At 41.2% G+C, this 27,927-nt stretch overlaps 1 protein-coding gene across 1 annotated transcript in view; it reads right to left on the reverse strand.

Annotated features, from left to right (window-relative positions):
* Ryr3 (ryanodine receptor 3) overlaps nt 1-27,927 on the reverse strand; it is a gene marked incomplete at its 5' end in the record, with an annotated part of 626,824 nt that overhangs the window by 16,936 nt on the left and 581,961 nt on the right. Inside the window, 25 exon segments of the mRNA XM_037205092.1 lie at nt 1,686-1,886; nt 3,009-3,095; nt 4,016-4,054; nt 4,056-4,188; nt 4,801-4,859; nt 10,200-11,036; nt 11,038-11,135; nt 11,138-11,209; nt 11,212-11,367; nt 11,370-11,528; nt 12,181-12,262; nt 14,014-14,118; nt 16,926-17,054; nt 17,952-18,008; nt 18,010-18,041; nt 18,845-18,925; nt 19,321-19,338; nt 19,592-19,665; nt 22,313-22,389; nt 24,544-24,623; nt 24,776-24,875; nt 26,100-26,111; nt 26,113-26,157; nt 27,079-27,130; nt 27,494-27,600. Of these exon segments, the coding sequence (XP_037060987.1) occupies nt 1,686-1,886; nt 3,009-3,095; nt 4,016-4,054; nt 4,056-4,188; nt 4,801-4,859; nt 10,200-11,036; nt 11,038-11,135; nt 11,138-11,209; nt 11,212-11,367; nt 11,370-11,528; nt 12,181-12,262; nt 14,014-14,118; nt 16,926-17,054; nt 17,952-18,008; nt 18,010-18,041; nt 18,845-18,925; nt 19,321-19,338; nt 19,592-19,665; nt 22,313-22,389; nt 24,544-24,623; nt 24,776-24,875; nt 26,100-26,111; nt 26,113-26,157; nt 27,079-27,130; nt 27,494-27,600 (2,892 nt within the window).

Raw genomic sequence — 27,927 nt, forward strand, 5'->3', positions numbered from 1 at the left:
TAGAAACAGCACTAGGAAGGTCACATGGCACAACAGTTATGAGTTCAACCTAGACAGCCTGGCTCCAGAGCCCATTTCGTCATGGTGACAATGGCAGACTCAGTACAGCAGAGAAGCATGTGTTCTCTCCAGGAGGGAAGATGGAGTTCTCACATGATGCTATTTCACCAGGAGAAGAAAGGGACACAAAGATAGGATTACATTTCTTGGATTCTTTCCAAGAAGATAACTTAGTGTATAGTTGAGGACACTGCTTACATAATAAATAAGGGGGAAATGTAATGAAAATAAAGTATTTATAAAAATTGGTGTGATAGTTAACCTTGATTGTCAACTTGACAAGACTTAGTATCCCAAGGAGACACCTTTAGGCCTGTCTGTGAAGGTGCTTCCAGAGAGGTCTAACTGATGATGCACCCTGAAAGTAGGTGACACTATCCCATGGGGTTTGGGTCCTGGACTGAACAAAAAGGAGAAAGTGAGTGAATCACCAGCATTTGCTGTTGTCTGTGAATATAATGTGACCTGTTGCCTCTCCTTCCTGCTACCACAGCTAGACCACCTCTCACTGCTGTACCTTCCCCACCATGAAGGACTGTACCCTCAAACTGTGATCCAAAAAAGACAAGTCTTTTTACAGCAACAAGAAAAGTAACCTATACTATCATCATCTAGAAATAGAAGTGAACACAGAACACGAAAGAAACAGAATGATTGAAGATTAATGTACCTACAGTAGTGTCTAAAGATGGCCCAAGTGAGTGACACTTCCTGGTTCATGACTTGAGCAACCTCCAAATTCATCTGTGAATCTGGGCCATCATGTGACTTACTTTAACCAGTAGAGGGCGGTGGAAATAACAGTGACAATGTGGCTAATTCCAGGTCTGTTTCTTAAGAGGGGCTAGCATTTTCCACTTCTGTGATCCTTAGGGAAATTCTAAGTCATCCACACAAGAAGTCTACGCTACTGCAGAGATTACATGGGCAGGCCATGTGCAAAGGGAGATGCTCCGTGTCTACATGGAGAGAGGGAAGATGGACTCCCACTACTCCAGCTGAGACCCACTTCCTAGCTGTTCTCTGCTGAGACGCCAGACACAGGAACTCTCTATCTTCACCATTTTCACCTACTTGAGATCCCCAAAGGCTGCAGATGCAGCCCTTTCACATGCAGCAGAGGAATGACTGAGTATATCCTGTCAGTCCACAGACTGAGAGAGAGAAAATGGTGGTTCTTCACATCAAATTTTGGAGTGGTTTGTTATGTAGATAACTGAAACAGGAATGCATCATTGAGATCCATCTTGGGTCTCAAATGGCTACAACCTAATGGAAAGGTACTTTTTATAAAAATCTGACAGCAACTCAATGATCACAAGAAGCTCTCATGGCTAATTTCATGTGTGCCTTAGTCTAATGACTCTGATACTAAGAGGTGCCTGAAGTGCTTCTCCTACGGCAGCATTGTCTATAGCTCACATTGCAGATTTTCATTTAAAAGCCTAAGCTGGTGATTGAGATCCCGTGGTTGTAAGCAGCCCCTGAGTGGCAGCCCTTGTAATGTCCCACCAGCCTTACTCTTCTAGTACCTTAGAAGACAAGGAGATGGTGGACTAAAAAATGACACTTCTTCCTCAAGAAGTCAGAAAAGACCTCGAGTGGCAGATGGCTAGAATGCTCACCTTCAGGCAGTAATAGCCCACCACACAGACCAGGGAGATGATGGTGTGGACAATGGCCAGGGCACGCAGTGTTGGTGCCATATACCCAGTGCTCTCCTGAAGAACAAAGAATACCATGGCTTCTTCCTCATCGTCATCATTGAAGGAGTTCCACAGGTTTGCAACATCCTCTGTCTCTTCCTCCAAAGGTTCTTCAGTGACCTGGCCCAAGATACACACTCATAACTGTCAGAAGGAGCTTCATTCAGTCACTGGGCTTTTCCTATAGAGTTTATGTTATTAGTACATGTAAATGTTACCAACCCAATGTTACCTGCTGAGTGTGGGGCAATTAGGTAATTTACTGATAAGTATCCCCAGTGTTGTTTCTAATACTTGCAAATAAGAATTAGGTAGAGACAAATCCTATCTCTTGAAAAGAAAGCCAAAGAAATTAAATTATGGGCCATTTTATTATCTGTGTTGTAATCCTATTGTGAAGGAGAAGGTAGCAAGAGTCCAGCTGGAGCACAAGCACAATTCATACACATTCCATATTCTCCATTCTTCGTCTTATTCCTGGCTTCCCCTTCTGTTTCTACAAATGACTCTCAGTTCTACACCTCTCAAGCTTTTATCCTGTAAATTCAAGTGCCTGCTGTATGTTTTAAACCAATGACACACACCTTACTATAGACTACCACTTAACTTCTATGGTCAACAAAAGTCAGTAGTTTGTCAAACTGAAGGTTGGTGTAGAGAAACACTGTTCTGTAACAAATTGGATTGCTAGTTTTAATCAAGAACCAGCAGAAACACAGAAAAAAGCAGACTATATCAAGAATCTAGGACCATTCTTTAATTCATTAACAGTCATTCACATGCAACATATAAGACCCACTCATCCATGTTCAGAGTCTTCAGAGGGACCCTCTGTTCTTAACTCTTGCTAACTCTTCCTTCATGATGGTTTCTCCTATGCGTCAACATTGATGGGTCCCGTGATTAGTCCTCAAGGAACGAACTGTAATCATTATTTATTTCAAAATTTCCTATAGTTTCTATATGGCATCTAGCATATAAGCTATGCTCAATATTTGGAGATTAAATTAAATAGGAATCCAAGCAGTTGAAACAGTTTCCTAATTTGCTTCTCCTGGCTGCCTTCCTCCTGTCGCTAAACATTGTACATTTTTTTTTAGAGGTCAGTGTCTTAGAAATTTTTTTGGACATTAAATTTTTGTTCCTAGTAAGAGTAACAGTTTTTGTTATAGCTTCCCCCCCCCACATTGAGCATGCTTAGTCTGTTGTGTAATAGCAAATTACACCTCAATGAAGTATCACCTTATAAAAAAGCAGGATGAAGTTGATAGCGAAGGCTACAAACAGAGCAAGGAACCTCAGGTTGTAGAAATTCCTGGCCAGGTAGTGCTGGAAAAAAAAAGGATAAGCAGAAGTAGAAGAGCCAAGGTAGGAAGGAGAACCTCCCTGTCCGACCCTGGGTAGAGGTTTGCAGGGTATCTGTGCCTCAGTTCCTGCTCTTCTAAGGGAGCCCTGGCCTTGTCAGCACAGGCACAGATTGTTTGAGGGGAACCAAAAATGTTGCTTATTTAAAAATGGCTTAAGAGAATGTCTGAGGGATCCTTACCTTGGGTCATGTCCCAGTAAGCCAGATCTCTCAACATGCCATTAGCAGAGAGAAAGCAGTCCCCTCCCCTATACAATGCAGCCAGACTGTGGCCCAGAGTTCTTATCCCTTTCTGAATCACAGCCCTAGGCACCTCCTTCATCCACTTTCCCAGAGTGTACCGTTCTCACTGCCATCTTCCCTGGAAAACTCAGCCCTCAGAGGATGGACCTGCAGCAGCTGGGGAGAATCTGACCCTGCATGGGGCCTCACTGATGTGCCAGCTAAAGTGTGATCCTGGTTGAGGAGCAAGTGAACCTCAGGGGGCAACGGATCAGAAAAAGAACAAATATGTACATACTATATATACACTGAAGCTTGCTTGTACTGACGGTAACGGTATTTTGGGGGCTAGTTGGGCAACATAAACTCATAAAGAAACTTTTTTCCTTATCCCAATGGATCGATTTATTGAAATTTTGGACCAGGATCAACTAAGTCCCCATGAGAATGCACATTAATCTGCTTGGGAGTGGTGTCCAGGTAAGGCCCCATTTCCTTCAACACAAGAGAAAGAGGAAAATAAACAGAAAGAGGGGAAGAACGGGAAGGAGGGAGTGGAGGAAGCATGTCTAAGGAAAAGCGACACACACCAGTGGCCAGCTCTCTGAGGTCTGCCAGGCCAGCGCCTCTAGGAGGAAGGAGCAAGGAGCAGAGAGCTCACCAGTAACTTGGTCTGGTAGATTTCCAGCCCTTTGAAGAAAATTGGCCATGAAGGCTTCTGGCTTCTCAGCCTTCTGACCACGCCGTCGCGTCTTCTTCAGTGGCACTTGTGTCCACAGGTACTCGGCTTGTCCCTCCTCCTTGGCTTTGTCCTCCTTTTCTCTGTCTTCCATGCTGCAGGGGTGAGATGCTGACTCAGCATGCAGGAGAAAGGCAGGCCGAGCTTGGCCCTTATCAACCCACTGCCTGGCCATGAACTCTATATTTAATGAGTTAGTGACTATTTTGATGAGCCGACGTGTACACTGGATATAATGAGTATGTGCTGTTTGGGAATTACACTTAACAACTTTTTTTCTCCCTTAAAAAATGGTGTCTTTCCTTACTAAGTAAGCCTTCTTAGGATTAGCAATGGTACCTATTCCTATAAACTTGAGCAGGAATTAAATGTGATGTCTGAAAGATCTAAGTACAGGCCTGCCATATAGTAGTTATTCAATAAACATCACAAATTGTCTACTCTCAATGTTATATGAAGTTGCTAAATGTGGGTATTTGATAATTTGTCCAGTCAATGTAACCCCAATGTACTATTGGAATCATAAAGTTAATAACTGTATTATAGAGCTGAGGCTAAATAAAAAGTATGCCCAGGGCTTGTAGAATACCTGTTGCTTACATGGATAGAAGTCAGGTTTTCTATTTAACCACAGTTACACAATGGCAGCTACCAGCCAACATTATCCACCACAGCAAGCAGAGTAGCCCACGCCACCAGGAACTTACTCAGCCTTCTCAGATTCAGCCTTTCCTTCCGCGTCATGCACTGCTTTCATCTCTGCTGCCTAGATCAAAACACAGCAACCAGTCAAGACTTCCTCAGAGCAACAAGTCCAGGATGAACCTTTCTCTTTATGGTTACAATTCCCAGTGCCTGTCTGTCTGTCTGTCTGTCTGTCTCTCTCTGTCTCTCTGTCTCTCTCTCTCTCTCTCTCTCTCTCTCTCTCTCTCTCTCTCTCTCTCTCTCTCTCTGTCCCAAACCTCCAACCCCTACCCATTTTGGCTTCTTTCAGGATTTCAGGGTGCAAAGTGTCTTGCTGTACATCAAACCTGCTGCTATGGAGAGAATTTTCAGGCATCTGAAAATTCAGTTGCCCTCCTATTATTCACTCAACTCAAGCAGGAAACTTACACTCAAACCTTAAGTGAGCCCTATGGAAGCAGGAGGGAGATAGGATATGGGTTTCAGGGTATCTAATCTGGAATCCCCCTCTATCTGACAAGTTTTTTGCCTGTCCCCAATCCTCCTGTCACTTTCCTGGTCCCTCTGCCTGATAGCCACTGCACTCAGAATAAAACCAAGCTCCTCAGTGAGGCCAGCCTACCCTGTAGGGTCCAGGCTTTCTCTCCATCTTTGTTCTCACGTAGTACTACTTGACTTGTTTTTCTATTCCAATGCTCCAACCTTTCCTCTCATGGAAAGGAGTCTGAATCCTTCTGTGCACCAGCAACTTTTCAGTAGTCTTACCCCTGCCTGGATCATGAAATCCTGGCTTTCCATATGCCTGTCACGCTTCGGGATTTGGCTCAGATCTTGTCTTTTCAGGAACCTTTTGGCTGCCCCGATTATAGCAAATGCTATCAAGAGTTATATATCTATCCAGAGGACCTAGATGATTCCACCCTGTCCCTTCTAACCCGTTAGTTTGTTTATTAACCTGAACAAACATCACCAAAGGTGATTATCTTATTTACTTGTTATCTTTTCCCACTAGAGACTAAGTTTCAGGAAAGCAAAACTTTTTTTGTTAACCAGAACAGAGTCTGGTGCACATAGTACCTGCCTTTATCAAAGTCTCTATCCTTTATCAAATGGTTCTGTGTCATGAGCCTATCCTAGAGGCAATGCAAAATGATTGTTACAGGAAGGACACCTATGCTGGTACCTCCTGCCCTGGCTCGCCACGCCTCTCCTCCACTTCTCAATACTTTTTTCATAGCATACTTCTTATTTGCACTGACTTGTTCAGTGTCTGTCTTTTCTATAAAATTACAAGGCAAAAGGCTTTCTCAGTTAGCATTCAATTCTCAGACCCCAGAATAGTGACATGCGCATGTTAGCATGTCACTAGGTTGCAAAACAGAGTAAAACAGCGTATGGGTATATATTATCTAAAAAATTTTATGTCTTCCTAAATGTTTGTTTCTGCTTTTCTCTAAAGATTTAACACTATTGGTCTTCTAATAGTCCTAGTTCAATTAAAATTTAAAGCTGACTTTGGAGTTGGAGAATGGCTCTCTCCTTTTTTAAACTCAAGCATGTTGTTAAAAGGAAAATGCAAACTTCCTGTATCATGCCAGAATAAAAGAGCCATCTTCTGCTATGGGACAGGACAAAAGTCAAATTAATTAAGGGACTATTCTGTTACTAATCTCAAGTCTTTGATTCTATTCTGATTCTTTAAACTTTTCTTAAAGTATGAATTTTATATCAAAATTTACAAGATTAATATATATATATATATAGATATATACATTTTTAAATTTGTTAAGATATGAATGGTTCATATAGAGTACTAACTAATTCTAGAAAATAGGCTTCAATTAGCTGCATATATATATCTTTGTGTTCGAGTCTCTTATCAGTTTTCTGCAGGAAATCACGGCCAGGCCTAACATCAACTGAAGTCTCCAGAAAGAAGATGGGGCCCCACAACAACAACAACAATTCCATGTGGACAATAATAATATCACTAAGCTGACAAACATCATCTACAGATCAGCTTTGAACTACAAGGTGCTCAGAGCAATTTTGAGATGACTAGCTGAGATGATCCAGTCTCAAAGACTACTTGAATAAGGACTTGAGATAAACCCTGAACTTTGGCATTATACACAGACTGGATAATGAAGGATATAGTTACCTTTCCTAGAATTTGACAATTAGCCTAAAATTTTTCTTTCAGGATAAAGATAACTTCGCCCATACCCAGCAGGAAGCAATTTTAAGAATACGACGCTCACATTCCCAAAGAGGTGGTGTGGGGCAGGTGGTTTTTTGGTCTTTTTAATGGGTTTTGGGTCTGGGATAATTTTCATTGTTTAGGGGGTTGGTTACAAGTTGTTGTCAAGGGTTAGGAAAAAGGCTAAGGAAAGGAGATTAGATTTAAGGTTCTTGTTTAAAAAAAAAAAGAAAAGAAAAGAAAGAAAAGAAAAAGACAATTACTAGTTTTAAATACTTTACATTGGATTGGATTGTTTTATATTGTATACAAATTTGAAATTGATATTGTTAGAAAATGCTATATGTATATTTCTAATTGTATTTATACCATTCATTTAACAATGTAATGCAATTTTCTGATCCTTGAATGTTATTATTACCAACTATTAGGATATAAAGAAATGAAAGCTAGTAGTTAGACATTACAATAGAACTTGTAGTCATATTAGATATGTTTTAAAAATTGAGCAGATATATTTTAGACAGGTCATCTTCAAACCCTTCAGAGATCTACAGAATAAGGCATTTAAAATGTTTTAATAACTTAGAAATTTTTCTTTTTTGAGACATGTCGGCTCCTGGCAGTACCAATCTACTTCAGAGAAAATATGGGCATTGAAGAAACTACATATGGAGTTAACTTTCATTGGGCAAAAGTTAGCCACTGAACGACAAAGTATCCTCGAATCAACAGGACAAAATGGACAGACAGAACATGAAACAAAGGACTACTGATTCTTGCCAAAACAAGTGTGGTTATGACTTTATCAAAAGGCATCTTCTGAGGCCAGGACAATATGGCACCATCCCTGAAGTGGCCTTCACAATCTGGAAAAGGTACAGTGCCCTTTTCTTTGAAGGCAGCTGAACAGACAGTGGGCCGATGGCTTCTGTTGTGCAATGGAACAGCAGCTGAAACAGTTATTCTTGAAGAGTAACCAAGCTCACGCCCCTTAATAGTAGATTGGCATTTAATAGAGGGATATGGAGAACAAGAGGATGCTGAGATGAAGCCATATATACACAGCCAAGAAGAATGGACAGCTGAATTAAAAAACCATCAACAATTTCCAGAATTTAAAATCCTGAATCATGACATGACACTAGTGGAATTCAGGTGTTTCTGGTACATGGACTGCTCTCACCCAATGTGAGGTTGAACTGTTGACCTTGTGTACATCCTACTTCACAAATGAGTCTGTCAGATACACTAAGCCTATAGGCTGAAGATGATGCCCCAACACTGCAGAGAAACCTCAGGTGACTGTCCAGGCAGCTGACTGTTTCTGTCAACTCACACATTTTTTGGAAGTTGCTTGCATGCACTTCCTGTTTTTATTTTTGTTAGCTAATATTATTTCCTTCTTGGGTCTCTGAGGGAGTTGAAGATTAGTTAGTTATAGTTGAAGATTAATTAGGATATAAAGTGAATTAGATACATTTTGGACTTACCAAAATAGGATATATATAATGGAATTATTTTCTCTGATTTGTCAAATACAAATGGACTAGACATTGTTTAGGTATTTATTACTTGTATATATTGTATATAGTTATTGTACTTTTGTATATAGTTTTTCTTATGTTAGTTATAACCTTTTGCTTTTTTTCTTTTTATTAAAATAGAAAAGGGGAAATATGGTGGTATTTTATTTGTACTGAAATGTGATTTTAATTGTATGTTAATAAATAAAGTTGCCTGGGGGTCAGAGCTATTAGAGCCATAGAAAGAGCGTGGCGGTGGTGGCGCACACCTTTAATCCCATAGGTCTCTGTGTGTTCAGGGATATAGCCAGCATTGGAGACATACGCCTTTAAGACCTGGAGGGCTGTACTTACAGGCAGTGATGAGGCAGTCATGTGTTTGGGTTTACAACCAATGAGAAGGCAGAACAGAAAGACTATTTAAAGACATACACACAGGAAGTAGGTCTCTTTCGGAGAACTAGAAGCACTGCAGGAGGAAGGGTAAGATTTTAGCTCTGAGCTCTGACCTCTTGGCTTTCTCTTTTACATTGGCTCTGTGTTTCTTATTTAATAAGACAGTTGGTTACATCTACACTAGGTGACAATGAAGTTAATGGATGGATGTGATTTTTGTCTGCAATCTCACTTCTTCCTTTGATGCTAAAGTGGCATGGGTGAGTGCATGTTGCAAGAGAAGGAAACACCCAGAACATCCTGTGGCCAATGGTCTCTAAGTTACTTTTGTCTTATCCATTTGATCTAGTTAACTAACTCAAAGCCCTAATGATAAAAATGTTCCAGGCGTTATCAGACTCACTGACATAATAGGCTGTCAATAAACAGTAGTAATTATCTGCTGTGGATATCACTCTATATAAATAAAACACTGATGGCCAGTGACCAGGCAGGAAGTATAGGCGGGACAAAGAGAGAAGAGAATTGGGGAAACAGGAAGAAGGAGGGAGGGACACTGCAGCCACCGCCAGGACAAGCAGCATGTAAAGACACCGGTAAGCCACCAGCCACGTGGCAAGGTATAGATTTATAAAAATGGGTTAATTTAAGATATAAGAACAGTTAACAAAAAGCCTGCCATGGCCATACAGTTTATAAGTATTATAAGCATCTGAGTGATTATTTTATACATGGATTGTGGGACTGCGGGGTTTGGTGGAACCTGGAGAGAAGCTCTCCAGCAACAATTATCATCATCAATATCATATGATGTTGCTAAGTATTAGTGTTTAGTAACCTTTCCAGCTAATGAAACTCTGATCTATTGGGATTATAAAGTTAACAAGAGGAACAGAACATATCTATTATAGAGCTTCAGGGAAATGGAGTTCATCAGAGCTTACAGGGTATATAGAAATGCTGCCTCATAAGAAATCTCCTCACTCATTACACTTGGTTTCCTATGCTTTCACTGAATCAACCTGTGCACCATGAACACTAATCTAATAAAAGTCTGAAGCAGGTGAAGGTCTCGGATCATCTATGTTCAAGCTCTACAATGTACTCTAGTAGTCCTCTTGGTGGCTAAACACTGAACCACTCATCTAAGTCACAATGTCCCCATACCTGGCAAATCTGGGATGTCAGAACTATTCTATCTGAACAAGCATTAATGTTATTACCTGTGCAAACCATGTACTGATTTCAAGACGTGTTACGTCATGTGGGGACAAGGTTAACAGACAGAGATTATGCTCACCTGTGCTTTCCTTTTCTTCCGCACAGTACTCTCTAATGTAGGGGGTTCATCCTTGCCGATGATTTCAGAGAGGTCACCCAATCCCACTTCAGGCCCTTGTTTTAAGCCACTTTCTTTCTTGGAGTGGATTCCAAAGAGATCGGACATAATGTCTGTATCTCCTGGCTCACCCTTTACAAAGTGGACCAGCTCAGTGGTGACACCAGGCTCAATCACTTCTGCCCTGTCAGCTTCCATTGCATCATCATGGATCCCAAATTGGGTGGGGTCAGGCATGTCACCTAGGATCTTGGTCACTCTGATGTTCTTTGCTCCTTCTACAAGGCCCCCTCCAAACACTGTGTTCCAGAGGATCTGAAAGATTCCTCCCAAGATGGTGAAGAGCAACTGGAAGAGGCCCACGAACAACGTCCAGAAGAAAGAGAAGAACACCTTCACCAGCTCCTTCGCACTCATCTTTTTTACATTCCTGTACTGTTTCCTGAGGTTCTTCAGGGTTGCCCTCTTCAGAAAGTTGGTGACATTTCTCTTTGCTGAGGCACAGGCCATGGCAAAAGCAGAGGCAGATTCAAAAGACTTATCTTCCTCCTCCTCCCCGTCCATTTCTATCGCATAAGCAGAATCTTCACCCTCTTCCTCTTCCTCTTCTGGTCTGTCGGTTGAGTCAGATTCTGAGATCTGAGATGCTAATTGCATCTCAAAGATTGTGTCCTCACAGAAGTTCACAAACAGCTCCATCTTCTCTTGCTCCCCACCCTCATTGACGACATCAAAGATGAATTGTCGCTTCGATTCCTTCACTTGAGGTTTTTCCCACTGAGTTCGACTGGATTCACTTGATCTCAAAATAAACACGCTCGATTTTCTTGGCCCCACCCATGATCTCGATTCGACCCAGGTATGGTTCAAAGTAATTTAGCACACTTTCTGCTGGTCCAACAGACACTTTAGGCGAGAATCATTTGGCATGTGTTCGGAGAGATTTGTCAATAACACTGCCACATTGAACCAATGTCCTTGGCTGGCTCATGGAACCGCTCTACAAAATCAACATAATTAAACATGTCGTTCTCATCAGCCTCTGTACATGAAAGGAGAAAGTCAATCTCTGACTGTGTATATTGCTTTAGACCTTCCATGGCCTTCTGGAATTCTTTTCTGGAGATGATCCTTTACCATCTGGGTCATATTCTTTGAAGGTGTCTGAGCTGGTTAAGTCTTTTAAGTTTCAGAACATGTCAAAGAATTTCAAGATCATCTCTACATTAGTAGATGATTCTACCAGTGTGTCAACCATCTGCTTTCCAATAGTTCCGTTTACCACATTTCCTGTGAGGCAGGTTTAAAAAGACATACAAATACGTAAATGAACCCAAGCTATCGTGTAACTGAACAGGTAGCTCTTTTTAGAAGACTTTTGTGCCAAATTAGTCAGTTCGTTTCTGACCATGATGGTTTGGAAATAGTTAGAGAGCAGCAAGCCATAACAACTACCCCACCAGGAGCCAAGGGGGAAGAAACCAGGGCGAGAGGGAAATGGCCAAGCCATGGCCTTGTTTCTGCCTGGGGCCTAGGAGGTGGTACCTATCAGATCTCTGGTAATATGTAGGGATACATGGTGTCCCTTTGATCCCCTTTGACCTGGGAGGGTGCCCAGTTAGATGGCTGGCATACACAGTGGCAGCCAGATGTGTTGAAAGCAATGGGGAGAGCGAGAGGATAGGAGGGGCAAGCTTGGAGGTTTTCCCCAGTTCATTCTGGCTTTCCTATTGGCATCAAATGAGTTGGTTTCAGGCTTTGTCCATCAGACCATGTGCCCCTCACTCATTCTTTTTTATTTTTTTCTTTCTGAAAATTTGTCATTCTAACCAATGTCTATTGACATCAGTGACCTGCCGGAAGGATAATCTGTGTGATTAGTAAGGTTAGCGCTCAGACCAATGACAATCATGTGAATGCCTAGTATACCAAACAGCCCAACCTTCCAGTAGGGACAGAAGCATCACCACCATGTCCTGAAGGAGATCCAAGAGTTCCTTCAGCAGCTCGATCTGACTGGAATCCTAGAACAGAAACAGGAGATACCCCTGAGCTATCTGATCCCTCAGCAAAGTACAGGGCAGTGAGCAAGGAGGGCCTGCTCTGGAAAGGTTAGGTGAGGCTGCATCAAAGTCAGGAATGAGCTCCCTTCTCGCTGCAAATGAAGGTAGCTTATATCCACTGCCTGTAGTACGGGAAGACTCATCCATCAGTGCTCCTTCACATTCTCCTTAGGACAAATGTGGCGGATATACTGTCCATTACTCAATGCTCCTAACAGCCCATCCACTGAAGAGCCATCGGGTACTGTCTCCAGTTTATTTGTCATTTTTCTATACTGGAGGACTACCTCCCACGAGCTTCATGGGGACACTGTTGTAATAAGGAAACATTAGATTACCAAGTAGATTCTCCTTTCTTCCTGGATTAGTTTAACCTAGTTGTAGTTGGTGGTGATCAGGGTGTCACTGAGTTCTTAAAAGAATATGTCAGCACAGCCACTCCTCTGGATGGTCTTGATGTTTTGTTTGGTGTTAATTTAAGCAACACAGGCAGACTTCTGCAATGCAGGCTCTGTGCTGCAAACCTTTGGCATATATAGGATGGGATCTGAAGAGCTCATCTATGGTGAAATTAAAATTAGAAAATAATGCTTGGAGGAACAAGCTGAAGATAATTTTAAAAAATGTTCTTTGGGTAACACCTCTTTTGCAGATTCTGTCTTTCTTGTAAAATGGCATAGCTCTTTGCCCAGCCATTCAGTTTCCTGAGGGACTCTTCCTACCTATTGTGTGTCATAGCTACATTTGAAAGAAAGAAAAACACACAGTAGGGCAGACTATTAGAGCTGAGAAGAGGCCTAGAGGTCATTCCTTCTAACCCTGAATATTTTATAGATGATGAAACCTGAAAGCCAGAAGCAGTGAATAAGTTTCCAAAAGTCACTGATGAGGTGGCAGGGTAAGGGCTCTTTTCTCCAGAGCCTCTACACCACACTGTCATGGTTGACACAGACATGGACACGCTACTGCCAAATTAGTAGTCCCCCAGGAACCCTCTTCCCATAAGGCCAGAGTCAAAAGGGGAAAAAAATGAAGCGTTAAAACAGCACATTCCAAAAGAGAGGAGGCAGGTATGACAGCCTTGAAATTTTTGTGTGTACATTATTTAAATGAATGCTGCAAATGTCCCTCTAATCAGCCTGAAACACATCTTGAAGTGCTCCCTCATGGGTTGCCATGGAGAGAGGCGATCTGCTACTACATACGCTACATTTATTTGTTCATAATAAATGCTCTGAGTGATTCCGATTCATCTTGCCAGAGAGATGGGGAGAAAGAGAGGTAGAGATGGGGAAGGAAGGGAAGCAGGGGTAAAGGGAGGGGGCATTTCGTGGATGACAGAGACATGCAACATTTGGCAGGTGGGAAAGGTCGGTGGGTAGTATTCCAAAATGACAAGACAGTGACAAGGAAGGGGATTAGTACCATGGAAAGCAGTGTTGAGGCAGTTACAAGATAACAGGTTGGTGGGACACAAGGAAGGAAGAAGCTGCATTCATGCAAAAGCCCCTCTGGGACTCAACCCCCCTGCCCCACTCCCCGGGCATTCATCCCTGCTTCCCGTTTTGGTCCTCAGTTTTAAGAATGAGACCTAATCTGCTTGGCTTTTCCAGCCTTTGATTGAGCAGCACATCCGCAAGAGGAAGTCAAAGGGCGAGAATTAATCCAACATTTTACAGGAATGGAATACACAGGGGAACAGGCCACAGTACCTGAGAGAGCTTCATCTGCATGTTAGCAAATACATGGAGGAATCCAACCACCGCATCCCACAGCCTACTGTGAGCCAGGCTCTGCTGGTTCCCAATGCAAGGGCCCTGTAGAGAGAAGAGTTCCTCAGAGCCTGTCTTAGGAGGTCATTTGACTTGGGTTTATATGAGAGGGCAGTGTTTTCCAAACTCATGTATTTCATGGTTCAATATTTTTTCAAGATACTTTTTATTCTTCCCAGTGGATATTCTATCTAGGGGGGCAGTGAGGATTTCACAGCCCAGTGATTTTCTTTTAGCTCCAGAATGAAGAATATAGTTAACAAAATAGTTAAATACTGTAGTTAAAGCAGATCTGAAGGGTGTTTATCTACACTTTCTTCACCTATTTCTTTCCCTGCAAGGCTTCTAAGGAAAACAAGGGTGTTGGGGATGACAGTTATGAAAAACAGGCGTAATCTACCACCTGTTGCTAAGTGCTACAACATCTGACTAATTGAGGTTTAAAATCTTAGTAACAATCCTAGTGATCAACCACTTCTAGGATTTTCATATTAACAATATAAATATAAATATCAGATATAAATACCATCTCAGATATTTTTCTCAAAGCTGAATATAGGATGATTTAAGTTACCAGTTTGTCCTTCTATGACAATAACTTTCCTGTTATGATCATTATTAAATCTCCATTATAGGCTATTCTTTCTTTTTTTTTTTAAAAAAAAACCTTTAATCTATCTCCAAATTTCTCTTCAATAAGACATATCTAAAAAGGACACACATACTACCTCAAGAATAGGAGTGTCTTGGTAGGATCCCTAAGGGAAAGTTTAGAAGAAGAAATAGTGTCTGTTTTTCCAAATCATATAAGCATGTTTAAAAGTCACTGAATCTCTGTTCAACTTCTTGGCCCTAGAGGCCAATGAGTTCATTTTGGAACAAAACTGGTTGTTGAAAGAAACAGAACACAAGCTTCTCTTTTGTATTAAGTACTCCAGGAGAAATCTTTCTTAGCAATTTTCTCCTTTCTACATCTACCCTTGGGTGGGATACTACTGTCCCTTCCTTAGTGAAGCCCTCCTTTTTTTATTTTTTGAGTTTTAATACAGTTTAACTTTGCTACATTTAAAAAAACCTCATTTTCCAGGTGGTACCCCAAATTTTTTATTTATTTTTACAAGAAAATAAAATCTGAGTGAGCTAGTTGTCTCATGATATGGACACTGGGTGAAAATCTAATTGCCTCCCTTCCCCTTTTTTTCAGTATTGGAATTGAACCTGGGGTTTCACACATACAAGGCAGTCACTCCACTACTGAGCTATAGCCTCAACCATTTTAAAATAATCTAAATTTTGAGACAATCTCCTTAACCTAGCTGACTTTGAACCCACTCTCTACCTCAGGCAAGTCCTGAGTTTGTGATCATCCTGCCTCATCTTCCAGATAATGTTTTTCATAGAACAAATTCCAACTCCATGATATAAAAAAGAGCCACACTCTGAGATTTACTTTTGACTTACAGAATGGGCGAGAAGGAAATGATAGTACACAAGGAAGGGGATGGGACATTCCTCATTGTCTTTCCTTGTTTCTTCTTCAGTTACAGCAAACCGAAGTAAATTACTGACATTATTCTTCATGCAGTCTCCCACAGTCCTATCTCCATAACTTCTCCAAAAGGCCAGTATATATCTTTATTTATCTACAGTCTGAATGTCTCTGTGATGACACTAAGCCCTGAGGTTCATAAGAGCTTTCTCTTCCATTAATTCATACATATGTCGTTTGTTTTATGTCTTTGTTGTCTGAGTCTCAGTATGTGGTTGAAGCTATCCTCAATTCCATTTCTACATGTTTGGTGCATCATAGTTATGATTTGAGGCAAAATATATATGATTGTTTTAAATCATGTGTGATCATCTCATATCAAATATTTTTTAATATTTATATGCATTTTCAACTATATTATAAGCTTTTTCATGGTAGAGACAATATATTCTGTTCTTCCTAGGAACCAAGAAGAGAACACAAGATAAATGTTTTGTTCAGTTAATAAATGTGCAAATATTTTATTCATGAGTTTTCTGGTTATAACATAAAAAATGAAGTCTCAATTATGCTTCAAAAAATCCTGTATCACAGAAGGCTGATATGGCTACTGATTATATAGACAGGTTTACCTACATATATCATTCATCTCTCTTCACAGTAGATAGACTGTTGTAGGAAATGAATAGAACATTTTATGGAAAGAGAAAGAATACTAGAACACTAAGATATTCATCCTGAAATCCACTTGACATTACTTCTTTCATAGTAAGAGCTCAAAGATTCTGGATTTTTATTGTTATTTATTTCATTTTGTGACAGAGTCTCACTGTGTTGCCCAGACTAGCTCCAAACTCAAGATCCTCCTGCCTCAGCCCCCAAAGCCCTGGGATTGTACGCATGTGCTACCACAGGTAGGCTAGATTCTGTTTCTTTTTTTAAAATCCCTATTAGGATATTGCTTATGCCATTATTCTATAATTCTATAAAAGTTTCTCTACTTTACTCTCCATGCTTACATCATCAGATATTGGTAGTCTAGAATGAAGAATTTTAAGGTAAATACGTTTTTTCATTTATTTAAAGTTGTTAGTCTAGAAAGAGAAGCAAAATATAATGCGGTAAATGAAAGTAAAGTATGACAACACCAAGAACAGGTCCCACTAGGGGACCACAGACTGTAGGTTCTCATAGACCACAAGTACCAATGGTTCTTTTTCTATAGATAAGAAATAATGCCAGCATTGGGGCTGAGTATATTGGCCAATCACTATGTGCATCGAAATACTCTTTAGAGAATATAGAAAGTGAGAATGTTAAAAATATTCTATTTGCTGTTAACTCTGTACTCATTGGCACCTACCTGGATGTACTCTGTAAGAGAATTAAAAATCTGCTTGGTGACTGCCAGAGCTTTAGAGAAATTGTGCTGTCCGGATTCATCAATGATGTCCTTTCCTGAATAGTACCAATAGAAATCGCTGATTGATTCCTAAAAGCAAACAGCAGAATTTGACATTTCTCTGATTGAATTTAAGGAAGATAAACTCAATGGACAAGAAGAATCCCCTGTCTCCACATCTCTGCTATGACAGGAGCTGGAGAGCCTGTGAAGATAGACAGAGATAGCTGGTCCCTAGCACCTTTCAAACACACATACATACTTTTCCACAGAGAAGAACATGTAAGGAAGACACACAGCCTTTAGCACCAGGGAGACTATGCTATATAACATTCAAAGGGAACCATGTCCACTGAATATAATAGTGATTAGCCATGGGTTATTTGATCATTCTTTCTTGACCACTATAGCTGGGTCTTCACTGACTATACTAAACAAAGCCCAGCATTTTATACCAGATATTTTCATAATTAAGTGTCATTTCACTTTGTCTTTGAACACATGTTTTAGGAATGAAAACTTTCCTAAGTGTGAGGACATAGATTACAACTCCTTCTTTGAGGGTTAGGCTATATAGGCATTCTCTGACTTTTGCAGGTCTAATGCATAAGTTTTCAACTTAACAATGGTATGAAAGTGACATAGATTCAGTTGAGTTGAAATTGTACTTGAAATTCTGAGATTTTTCAGATAGCTATTTATGGTGTGATGTTTTCTCACAATGTTAGTCAGTAGTTATGAACCATAGTGGAGGGTCAGCCACACAATCTTAAGAGCAAATCACCAAAATGCGATAGTGTATCATCTCACTAAACTATGGCATTCAGTAGCTAGGTGTATGAAATGCATCTCCACCTTATGGTTGGTTTATCAGGACATAGTTCCATTGAGGAACATCTGTATCCTGGGCCTCCCTGGCTCTGCATAGCAGTTGCTAACTTATGTAACTGTAGATGAGATGCACAGTTTCTTATTGTTCCAACTCACCTGCAGACGAAGCAGGTAGTCCACGGTGCTGATTATGATGTTCACAGTGGTGGTATTAACCCATCTGAGTCCTTAGGAAGTTCTGAAAGTCTGAGAACACCAGTGCTAGGTCAGAATCTAGGACCATTATACCAAAGGAAGCCAGGCATACCCTCATAGCCGAGCTTAGAAGTGGCATACTATGAGGGCAAGCCTCACACAGATAATATATTTGGAGCCTCACAGATCCTGCTCTACTCTGAGCTCTGACAACCTTATGACACATAAAATAAGGGAAGACCCAAGAGGTTATATAAAAGGAATGGCTGGTAATTCTGGGAGTGGTTTAGCCTTGGTGACACTAAGCAACAGCAGCCATAAGTCTAATGGTCATTTTATATAACCTTTCTTATTAAGGACTAGATGAACTTGGATAGTGTGGTGGTTTGAATGAGAATGGCCCACCATAAAGGCTCATAGGCTTGAATGCTTGGTGACCAGTTAGTGGAACTGTTTGGGAAGGATTAGGAGGTGTAGCTTTGTTGGAGGAGGGATGGCTTTGTTGGAGGAGGTGTGTCCCTGGAGTGGGCTTTGAAGTTTAAAAAGCCCATGTCAGCCCCAGTCTCGCTCTCTCTCTCTCTGTCTGCTGTCTGTGGATCAGGATATAAAGCTATCAGCTACTGCTCTAGCACCATGCCTGTCTGCTTCCCACCAAGATGGTCAAGGACCAACACTCTAAAACTGTAAGAAAGCTCCAAAAGAAGAATTGTCTTGATAATGGTGTCTCTTTACAGCTATAGAACAGTTACTAAGAGAGAAAGCAACTATCTGAATCAAGTGGAGTCCACTGAACTGAATGAGAATTGTGCACACAAATGCTGTTTTCCATTGACAAGTCAGTTGTTTCCACTCACCACTGTTATGTCCTTCACAGAGCAACTGTAGGAATCTAAAGAGATCTTGTGTGAACTCATCATTCTGGAGTACCTTTTCACCTTGAAAACATAATATGTACATCAGCATTTGTACAACATCTCAACAAGGAAAACCTTCTAATGCAAATGACTCCAAAAGGGTTTGGAAATGGGCCTTTGGACTAGTGTTGATAAACCCAACTAATTGGGAGCCAAGGCTGCAGAGTACACAGCCCAAACAGTAAACTGTTTAGCCCCAAGACACATCATGTAATGAGAACAACTAGTGCAACATCAGTCAGTGGCTCACAGCCCATAATAACCCATGCTTTACAGATAGAAGGCACTTCTTTAATTAAGCATCAAACTGCAGCGTTAAACTTGACATGCAACCACTAGACCCAAGCTGTGTCTATACCAAAGCAATTAAATCCGGTCTCTTAGGATTTGCACACATGGTAGGAACTCACACTTACCACGCTCACGGACAATGACTGGTGATAAGAGGGAAAAGAGAAAATACAAAGTAAGAAACCCATGGATACTGTAACAAACTTTCTTCAATTACAACTAACTCTAGGAATACATCCAGCCTGGATGCTGACCTTAGCAACACTGCACATAGAAATGTTTGGCTCAAATGGAACAAGTCTTTGAAGACAAAGAAATTACATGCAAAGGCTCTGATTAGAAAGAGTTAATATTTTAACCAGAAGGGGATGACCTTGGCATTCAATAGTTACTTACGTGTTCCTTCCTCTGTAACCATTCCCAGGCCTTCAGCTTTATTCTGCCTCTCAAATGCATTCAAATCAAGGACACTTTTAATTGACAAAAGAAAACAAAGTTCAGGGCTAACCACACTGGAAAAATAGATTTCTAATGTCAATGTATTTACAAAGAATATTTTCTCTCTCTATTATCATAAATAGACCAACACATAACAACATGGTTAAAAAAAAAGCCCAAAGTGCTTTGGGTTTGTGCCAAGCACTGTGGTTTATGGATGTGACAGCTCACAGACCTTGTTATATGCACAGAGAGGTGATGGTCATTGTTCAATTTGAATCCTTTCTTATGGGTGAAGGTTTAGAAACCCTTCCCAAATGAGGAAGAGATGAGTTGTGTCTGAGATTGCTTAAGCTACACTCTTACCACTAGCTCCTTTTTCTAAAGATCACAGGAAATTGTGATCCCTAGTGTCTAGAATGAAGATTGGAGAAGAGAGCTAGAAAACTAAGATTTCAAAGGTCACACCCTTTTATGGTTCCTGCTTTGTTCAAAAGCCAGTAGCAGCTAGAATTAAGCTTCTGTGCAATGGTGTCCCTAAATTTGTGAAAAGTTGGCATCTGCTCTTGTTCCCATTTTTCCCTACCTTCCTAGCTACAGTCAAGTTTTGTTGAGGCAAGAAGCTCCAGTACCACCACCCAGGCTGGGAATGAGAACACTGTGGGATCAGATTACTTCCAAGTAAGCATTCTTCTGTTTTCCTAATAGTTTCATTCTTTCTCTGGTCTGAAAAGTGTCCTAGAGCAAAATGTTTTATAATGGTATTGCTCTTAGGGACATGCATTGATGAGCCTGTGAAGACTAACATTAGCCTTAATTCTGCTGGTGTTCAGAGGACATGGTTGCAGACTAGAGAGATATTAGCACTTTTTTTTTTTAATTTCCTTTTTGGGGACTCATGATTTCTGAAACTTGGGAAAAATTTAAACAGAAACCAATGAAATTTTTATTGCTACCTTTGTTATTTTTCTTTTTAAAATTAAAAAAAATTATTTTTGTGTATGAATATTTTGCCTGCATGTACCATGTACATGCCTGTTACCCATGGAAGTCAGAAGAGGCTGTGAGATTCCCCTGGGGCAGGTGTTTATACATGATTGTGAGGCACCATGTGGGTGCTGGGAACTGAACCCAGGCCCTCTGTAAAAGCTACAATGCTCGTATCTTTTCTGACATCTCTCCAGGCTCTAGCTTTGTTGTTTTTTCCCATCCCAGACTGTGGGATAAAAAAAAGAAAAAAAAAGGTCTGCTTAAAAACCCCAAATTATCCTGCTGTTTTGCTATTTGGATTTTGATGCACTGGGTTGGGGGACAGGGCAGGTGGGAAGGTGAACATAGGAAATGACATTTGGTCCTTGTTGCTTTGAAGCTTTGCTTCTAAATTGGTGCCATGCATTTCTAAGTCTCACTTTAATCCCTTAACACCCATGTTGAATGTTTTAATTTTCCTTCTGCTTAAGTATTTTACAGAAATGTATTATTTGTGTAATAATCAAACCCATTAAAGCACCTTAAAACTTCTGTGAGAAGTCATCTGGCAATGAAGTGTATGTCACTTGTCCCTCTGTGCTATCATTATGGATGAATTATAAACAAATTTATCAGTATCAAGTGCTGCAGCATACTGAGAGAACTCTTAGAGACCTAATGGAGATTTCATGAGCAACGTAGAACTCAGTTGTCTTGATTTTTGCCGTCCCTGAGTCCACAGAGGCTATTCTATCTTCAGTGAGTCAGGCCTGGTAATATTACACTTACTTTTCCTGAGAGAGATGATAAACTAATAGACTGTTAGTGCAATACACACACACACACACACACACACACACACACACACACACACACACACGCACACACATATGAGAGAGAGGTAAGAACAAGGGGTTATGCTGCAGCTCAGATGGTCTCCTTGTTGCCTCAGGGTACAATTGATTTATTTGATTTATCCAATCAAATAAGATTGGCAAGATTATGAAGTCTACTGAAAGGATGTTCATTCTCCAAATTTTCAAATGGAAGACATCATGTTTTATCTTAACTCTTGATAGCTGGAAGAAAATGAGTTAAGTAATTGTAACTCCGGTTTCTGACATTTTTCTTAGATTGTTAGCTCATTTTAAAATGAGCTAGTGTGGTAGCTTCAGGACTTTTGGATATTTATTCAAAAGTGGGTTCAACCATGATGGGCAGCTTACAAATGGGTAAGATCCACTGATAATTTGATGCTTTGCTTTTTAGTCTGTATCAAAATTTTGTTCCCATGCCAGGATAGACCTCTGTCAAAATGGATGTATCTAAGTATATTCTTACCAAATACCTATTCAACATCAAAGGATTGTTAGGGGGAAAAGATTACAAGCTGTCTCATGGGTTGAAAGAAAATAACCTTCACTCAGAGTGAGATATTCCTCCTCTTTTCTATTACTTACTTGACTTCACTTTTGGAGGTCTGCATGGTTGAGGAAACTAACATAGGAAGGAAGGAAGAGGGGGTGGGGAGGGGAGGGGGGAAGGGAAGGGGAGGGAAGGCTAGTGAACACTCTCTAGGATTTTAAGGTAGGTAACTGCTGGATCTTCTCAACAATTCCATGGTAAGGTAGCTGATTTTTGTATACCTCTTCCTGTCCCCCTTTCTCTTCACTTGTTTTTAAGAATGCTGAGTGGTTTCCCCATACTTACCTGCAAGACTGCATAAGACCAGAAAGGCTTTGAAAGAATCCAGCATCTTTTTTCTCTTTTAAGTAATCTAGCATTTTCTGCAAAGGAGAGACAGTTTAGAGGGAAGCAGTGAGAACTACGTCACAACTGATGGTCTTCCTCATCCTGATGGAGAAATGGCAAATCCCTGCCGTGGAAGCACACAAAAGCAGACTTAGGGCTACATCTCAGGATTACTGGTGTAGATGAGGAAATATAACCTCTACACCAAGGTCAGGGAATATCTGAGAAGAGGCCAAAAGACTATAAGAGCAAGAGGACCAGGATGTCAACTGTGAGACTGTCTTCCCTACAGTACAGGGAAGCTGCACCCGTGACATCTCAACAATAGGTTGCCTAAACAAGGCCTGAACAGTATCACCACCAGATGACATGCCAATCTGTTTTGGGGAAAAGAAGGTCCTATCCTTAGATGAAGAACTACAGACAATTAACAACTACAGACAATTGATGAGAGAGAATCAATCTTCCCCAAGGATGAATCCCTTGATAGGTGATCCAATACCAAGTGGTCAGCCCTAAAAACATACATTTGGGCAACACTAAATGGACTAAGCAGGTTGTATTTATATGCTTATATGAATGCATACATGTAACTAACAATTAAAGAAAAAATATGCATGAGTCAAACCGTCTACTTGGGAAGTCAGATTCTATTGTACAGAGGCTTATTGTTTTTTTGCTATTTCAGTACAGTGTAGTAGACCTTTGACATTTGTGGATTTATTGTTTAAAGTCTTTACTGCTTTGGATGGGTGTTAGGATGGTGACATTGGAATGTTTATTGGTGCTGAGGTACAATCTCAGTTGCTCGTTGTGCGAGTGGTGTTTATAGGAAGAGCTGAGAGAGCCACGGGCCTGGCTCAAAGCACAGAAATGTTTACTTTGTTCCTACGGCCTCAGTTTTTAGAAAGGAGGAGTTTTTTGTGACATAAAATTTTTGTATATTTAAAAAAAAGACCTGGCTGCAAGTTAGTTAGCTGATATGTGGTAGCAGAAAAAAAAAAGAAAGTAAAAATTAGAAAGAAAAATAACAATTCTTAATGAGAAAGTGCTTGGGAAGATTTGAAGACTAAGAAAACATTATGTGTAAGATAGTTACAAATTCAGAGACTTGCAAAGGCTCTGGGATATACCTTTATGAATATTAAAGTTCTGTTTGAACTCTGTGCACAGAGATGCTTCAGGTCACAATGGTTCTCAACCTTCCTCATACTGAAACCCAGTATGGTAACTGGGTATTGGTAACACCCCAACCATAAAATTATTTTTGTTGCTACTTCATAACTGTAATTTTGCTACTGTTATAAATAATAGTGTAAATATTTTTGGAGAAAGAGGTTTGCTAAAGGGGTTGTGACCCATAGTTTGAGAACCACTGCTTCAGGAGCTACTCATGCATGCCTATATTTTCCAACCAGTTCCAATTCAGACACTGAGTGACTAGCAGCGGTCTGCATCCTGACTGTCTCATCTTATGCTCACTAGAAAGTAACCAGTGAGCTAGGAGGCTTTGCTGCTTTATTTTGTAGTCTGAGAAATTGAATATGGGGCCTTGCTCATGTTAGGCAAGTCCTTTGTCACTGAGGTATATCTCTGACCCTGGGGTTTAGCAGACAGAGTCTCACTCACTATATAGCCCAAGCTGGCTATGAACTCAAAATCCTCTAGTGTGAGCTTCTCAAATGAGGACTTAGTTTTATTGCTCACGGTAATAACGTCAGCCTTTACAGCAGAACCAGGCATTGTGAGCAATTTGTAAGTAACTGTTAGCAACTGTTTAACGAACAGGGAATAAATGAATGAATAGCAGTATGTGAGTTACTTGTGTGGTAAAGCTGCTCACAGGTTAAAGGGCTGAGATAAACACCAGAGGCTTCAGAAACATCATCCTCTGAGGATTTACAATTCTGCGGGAAAATCTGAGAGAAAATGCAATGTCTTATTCCTTTAATCCCAGGTTAAAAAAAAAAAAAAACAACCTTTTTATTAAGTACACACTTGCATGCAGACTCCCAGCTGTGGTTTTTATCTGTGTCCCCAGCTACTCTGACATAATTGGGCATGAAGGACAAACACCAGCCAAGCAACTGTGGGTGGCCAGCCCTCTTGGAGCAAATCCAACTTCATCGGTGAGAACTGTCAAACGGAAGTACCCCAGGAGCTCCTCACCATCCACCATGGCACATTACCTGTTGCACACCAGCATTGCCTCCATTCAGAATGGCAATCCCCAGCTTCAGTGTCTCCACCACCATGGGGCTCATCTCACCTGCCAGGGTGAAGATTTGATTGAATCACCAAGGAAAGAGGTGGTAAGTTATACCTCCAGGGCTCTCTCCAGGCTTGTTAATGTGACTGCAGGTCATGGTGTGTTAGCTCTGTGCTAGTCACCCAGGGTCTACCTAGAAACAGGGCCATCACCTTTGCTGGCACTTATCATCTGAAGGACCATCTCGGCAGCACCACGCTCATGCAAGCGCGCTTGCTGATACAGTGTTTTCTGCTTCTCCATCTCCTTCTCCTAGAAAAAGAATCAGATGGGAAGATTTGCTCTCAGCCCCTCCAGTGCCCCCATCCCTATCTGCTGCCCATGTTTCCCTTGAGTAAATGCAACCTGGCGAGGTACACTGAGAGCAAATCTTTCATAGCCTAAGAAAGGCAATGCACACAATTTGAATCAAGCAAACCTCTACATTTTATTTTCAGACACGGCCTAGCTTCCCAAAGAACCTACCCATAATTCCCTCACTCTTGAATGATGGGTTTTCCAATCTTTATGTTGATAGGTAACAGTGTTTTCCCCTTTGATATTACAAAGCAAATTATTATTATTATCATTTTAATAGTGAAGAGAAGAAAAAGGAGATTTATTCAATATGGCCACTCTGGGAAGAAGAGCAGAAAGATCCAGCGAATGTTCTCAGTTTTAGTCTTCAGGGCCCTAGCATGAGGGTAGGGTTTACACAGTTAATGAAGCAGTGCAGGTCAAAGTCTGGAGCAGTCGGTCACCACTGTCTCAGCTCCAGTCTCTCCTGCAAGGCCACCTGACAAGCTGTAAGTCTTTCTCCTGGAGACAAGTTCCTCCTTGGCTGCCTCTAGGGCTCTAGCTTTTTCCATTTCCCAGTAAGCAATTCCTTGCAAGGCAAGATTTAAATGTGCTTGTTTTCAATGTTCTGTTATACAAGGACAATGCTTGAGGGTCCACCTGATTATATTTGTCTGAATGTAAGAAATGTCCCTGTATTTATACTGCAGACATGTTCTGCCAGAGCTGGTTACCAGAATTGTGATGACCTGCATTCACTTTTTTTAAATACTTTTGGGTCCTTTGCCTATCAGAGAATACAAGAACCTAAAATTGTATAATTTTAGGAGTTTTGGGCTTCTTCACTGCCTTGAAATAAAAACTACTATCAACTACTATCAATAGAGTAGTATAGGTCATCCCAATGTCCTTGATTTTTCATTTTTGGTTGTTTAAATTTGTCCTTCTACAGCCTGTAACTACAGTATATGGGAGGTAGAACATTTCCCATCAGAACCAACCTAGTTGGGAGTGGATGTTGCTGATGAGCAGGTTGCCTGCTGTTTGTCAGCCACACACACAGGCAGATGGCAGAGTCATGGCTAGATTTGCTGACACAGCAGTATAGTGACCCTCATAAGCAAATGGCAGTCACCATTCTGAAGTCCCAGCCTATTGCCCTGCAAGGGCCCTGGTTCTAATATCTTTATGGGAACTCACTTCAAATGTTTTTTTCCTTGTCTTCCTCTTCATCTTCATCCTCACCACTCTGACAACTCTGGGTTCCATGGAGTAGGGAAAGGAGGACACAGAAAACCAAGTTATAGGGAGTCTAATGAGCACAGTACTTCTATGATACTTTGCAAGGGCAGGGTACAGGCTATTACTCATAGACTCCTTGGGACCTCAGCGCCTTGTAAAACTAGGAACATTTTGATCACTGCAGGGCAACATCTACTTTAAATGCCATTTCTGCAATGACCAAGGGGTTAAGGAACAAAAAAGGTGAACACGGAGCTCACATATCCAACAGTGACCTGTTTTACACAGATATGAATTCCCTTTCCTAAAAAAGTTCTGATGTAAATGAGAAACAAGGAATGCAAGGACTTTTTGTCCCCATTAAGACATACACTGGGGCTGTGAAAGTAAGACTGGGATTCCTGTGATGTACACCCTAAATTGTCACTGTGTACTAGGGCCATGAGACACAGAGAACAAAGCAATCCGGGTTCCTGTTTACCAGCATCTGTCTCCTCTTTCCTGAATGTTTTTCTACCCGAGGACAGTTTTCTTATGTATATTCAGCATTCCAGAGTTTGTCAAACTTCTGGGTGGCATGCCTGTAGTCACTGTGGCTCCTCTAGGACACTGGAACCTTTTTCTAGTGTCCAGCCTGGGTCCTTCGTCTGGACACAGACTGAAATTCCTGGCCTCTCCCAGTCGCTAGCTGAAGAGGTAGAGACATCTTTGTGCGTAGGCCCTATTTAGTTAGCCTTTAACTGGACCATGAATCCAGCCACCAGTTGCCACTATTCTATAGTCTCAAGGTGTCACACTTACGGTGCAAGAGTTGCATGATGCCTAGAACCTGTGTCATGACCGAGCCCCAGCCTTCTTGCTCACATGGCAATTTGATATACCCCAAGAGGTCTAAAGACAGATAGACTGTGACAGGGTGGTGAGAACCCAGGTGTACCTTGGCCATCATGCTGGAATAGGAGGTGTACAAGGGGTCATCTTCCAATTTGCTGGAAATAACAGAGAAAATATTTTTAGCAGGCTATGTTCTGGAGTCAACAAAAAAAAACTACTAAAAACCATATAAATTCCAAGTTTAATGCACTAGTGAACTAATTAGATACTTTGACTCTGAAAAGCTGAGCCAGCATTGGTGTGACATGGAATTTAGGAGTAAAGTCACAATTTTAGGCCGTTCCATCTTTAGTCTGTCTCGTATTACGATGAGAAGCCTGTCCCCTGGGCGTTTCCTGGTGGCCATGAACAGAGCCTGTCAGTTATCAAATCCCTTCTATCCTCTGCTGACCACAGAGGGGCAGATATGACCAAGCACTATCCCTGGCCTGTGGGAAGAACACCATGGTGATGCTGACCTCCTCTCCGTGAGCGCATTGCGGCTAAAATGCAGAATGATTTGGTGAAGCGGGTCAGGCTGCTTTTCTGTCTCTTCCTCTTCCTCCTCTTCAACCCTGGGAGATTTCTGCACAGAGCAACACAGACAGATTTTAGGCACAGATCCCCGCAGGCACCATAGGAGTGCATGCAAATAGAGGAGGCAAAGCGCAAGGCACAGAGGGCTTCAGGCTGAAAGCAGAGAAAGGAAGCCTCTACCAGATGCTTATTTCAGGGGAGGGGTCCTGAGGATGCAAGGTCGGTACAGACAGATACAGGAAGCCTCTACCAGATGCTTATTTCAGGGGAGGGGTCCTGAGGATGCAAGGTCAGTACAGACAGATACAGGAAGCCTCTACCAGATGCTTATTTCAGGGGAGGGGTCTTGAGGATGCAAGGTCGGTACAGACAGATA

This window comes from Peromyscus leucopus, chromosome 4 (genome assembly GCF_004664715.2).
Source record: "Peromyscus leucopus breed LL Stock chromosome 4, UCI_PerLeu_2.1, whole genome shotgun sequence".
Classification (NCBI taxonomy): Eukaryota; Metazoa; Chordata; class Mammalia; order Rodentia; family Cricetidae; genus Peromyscus; species Peromyscus leucopus.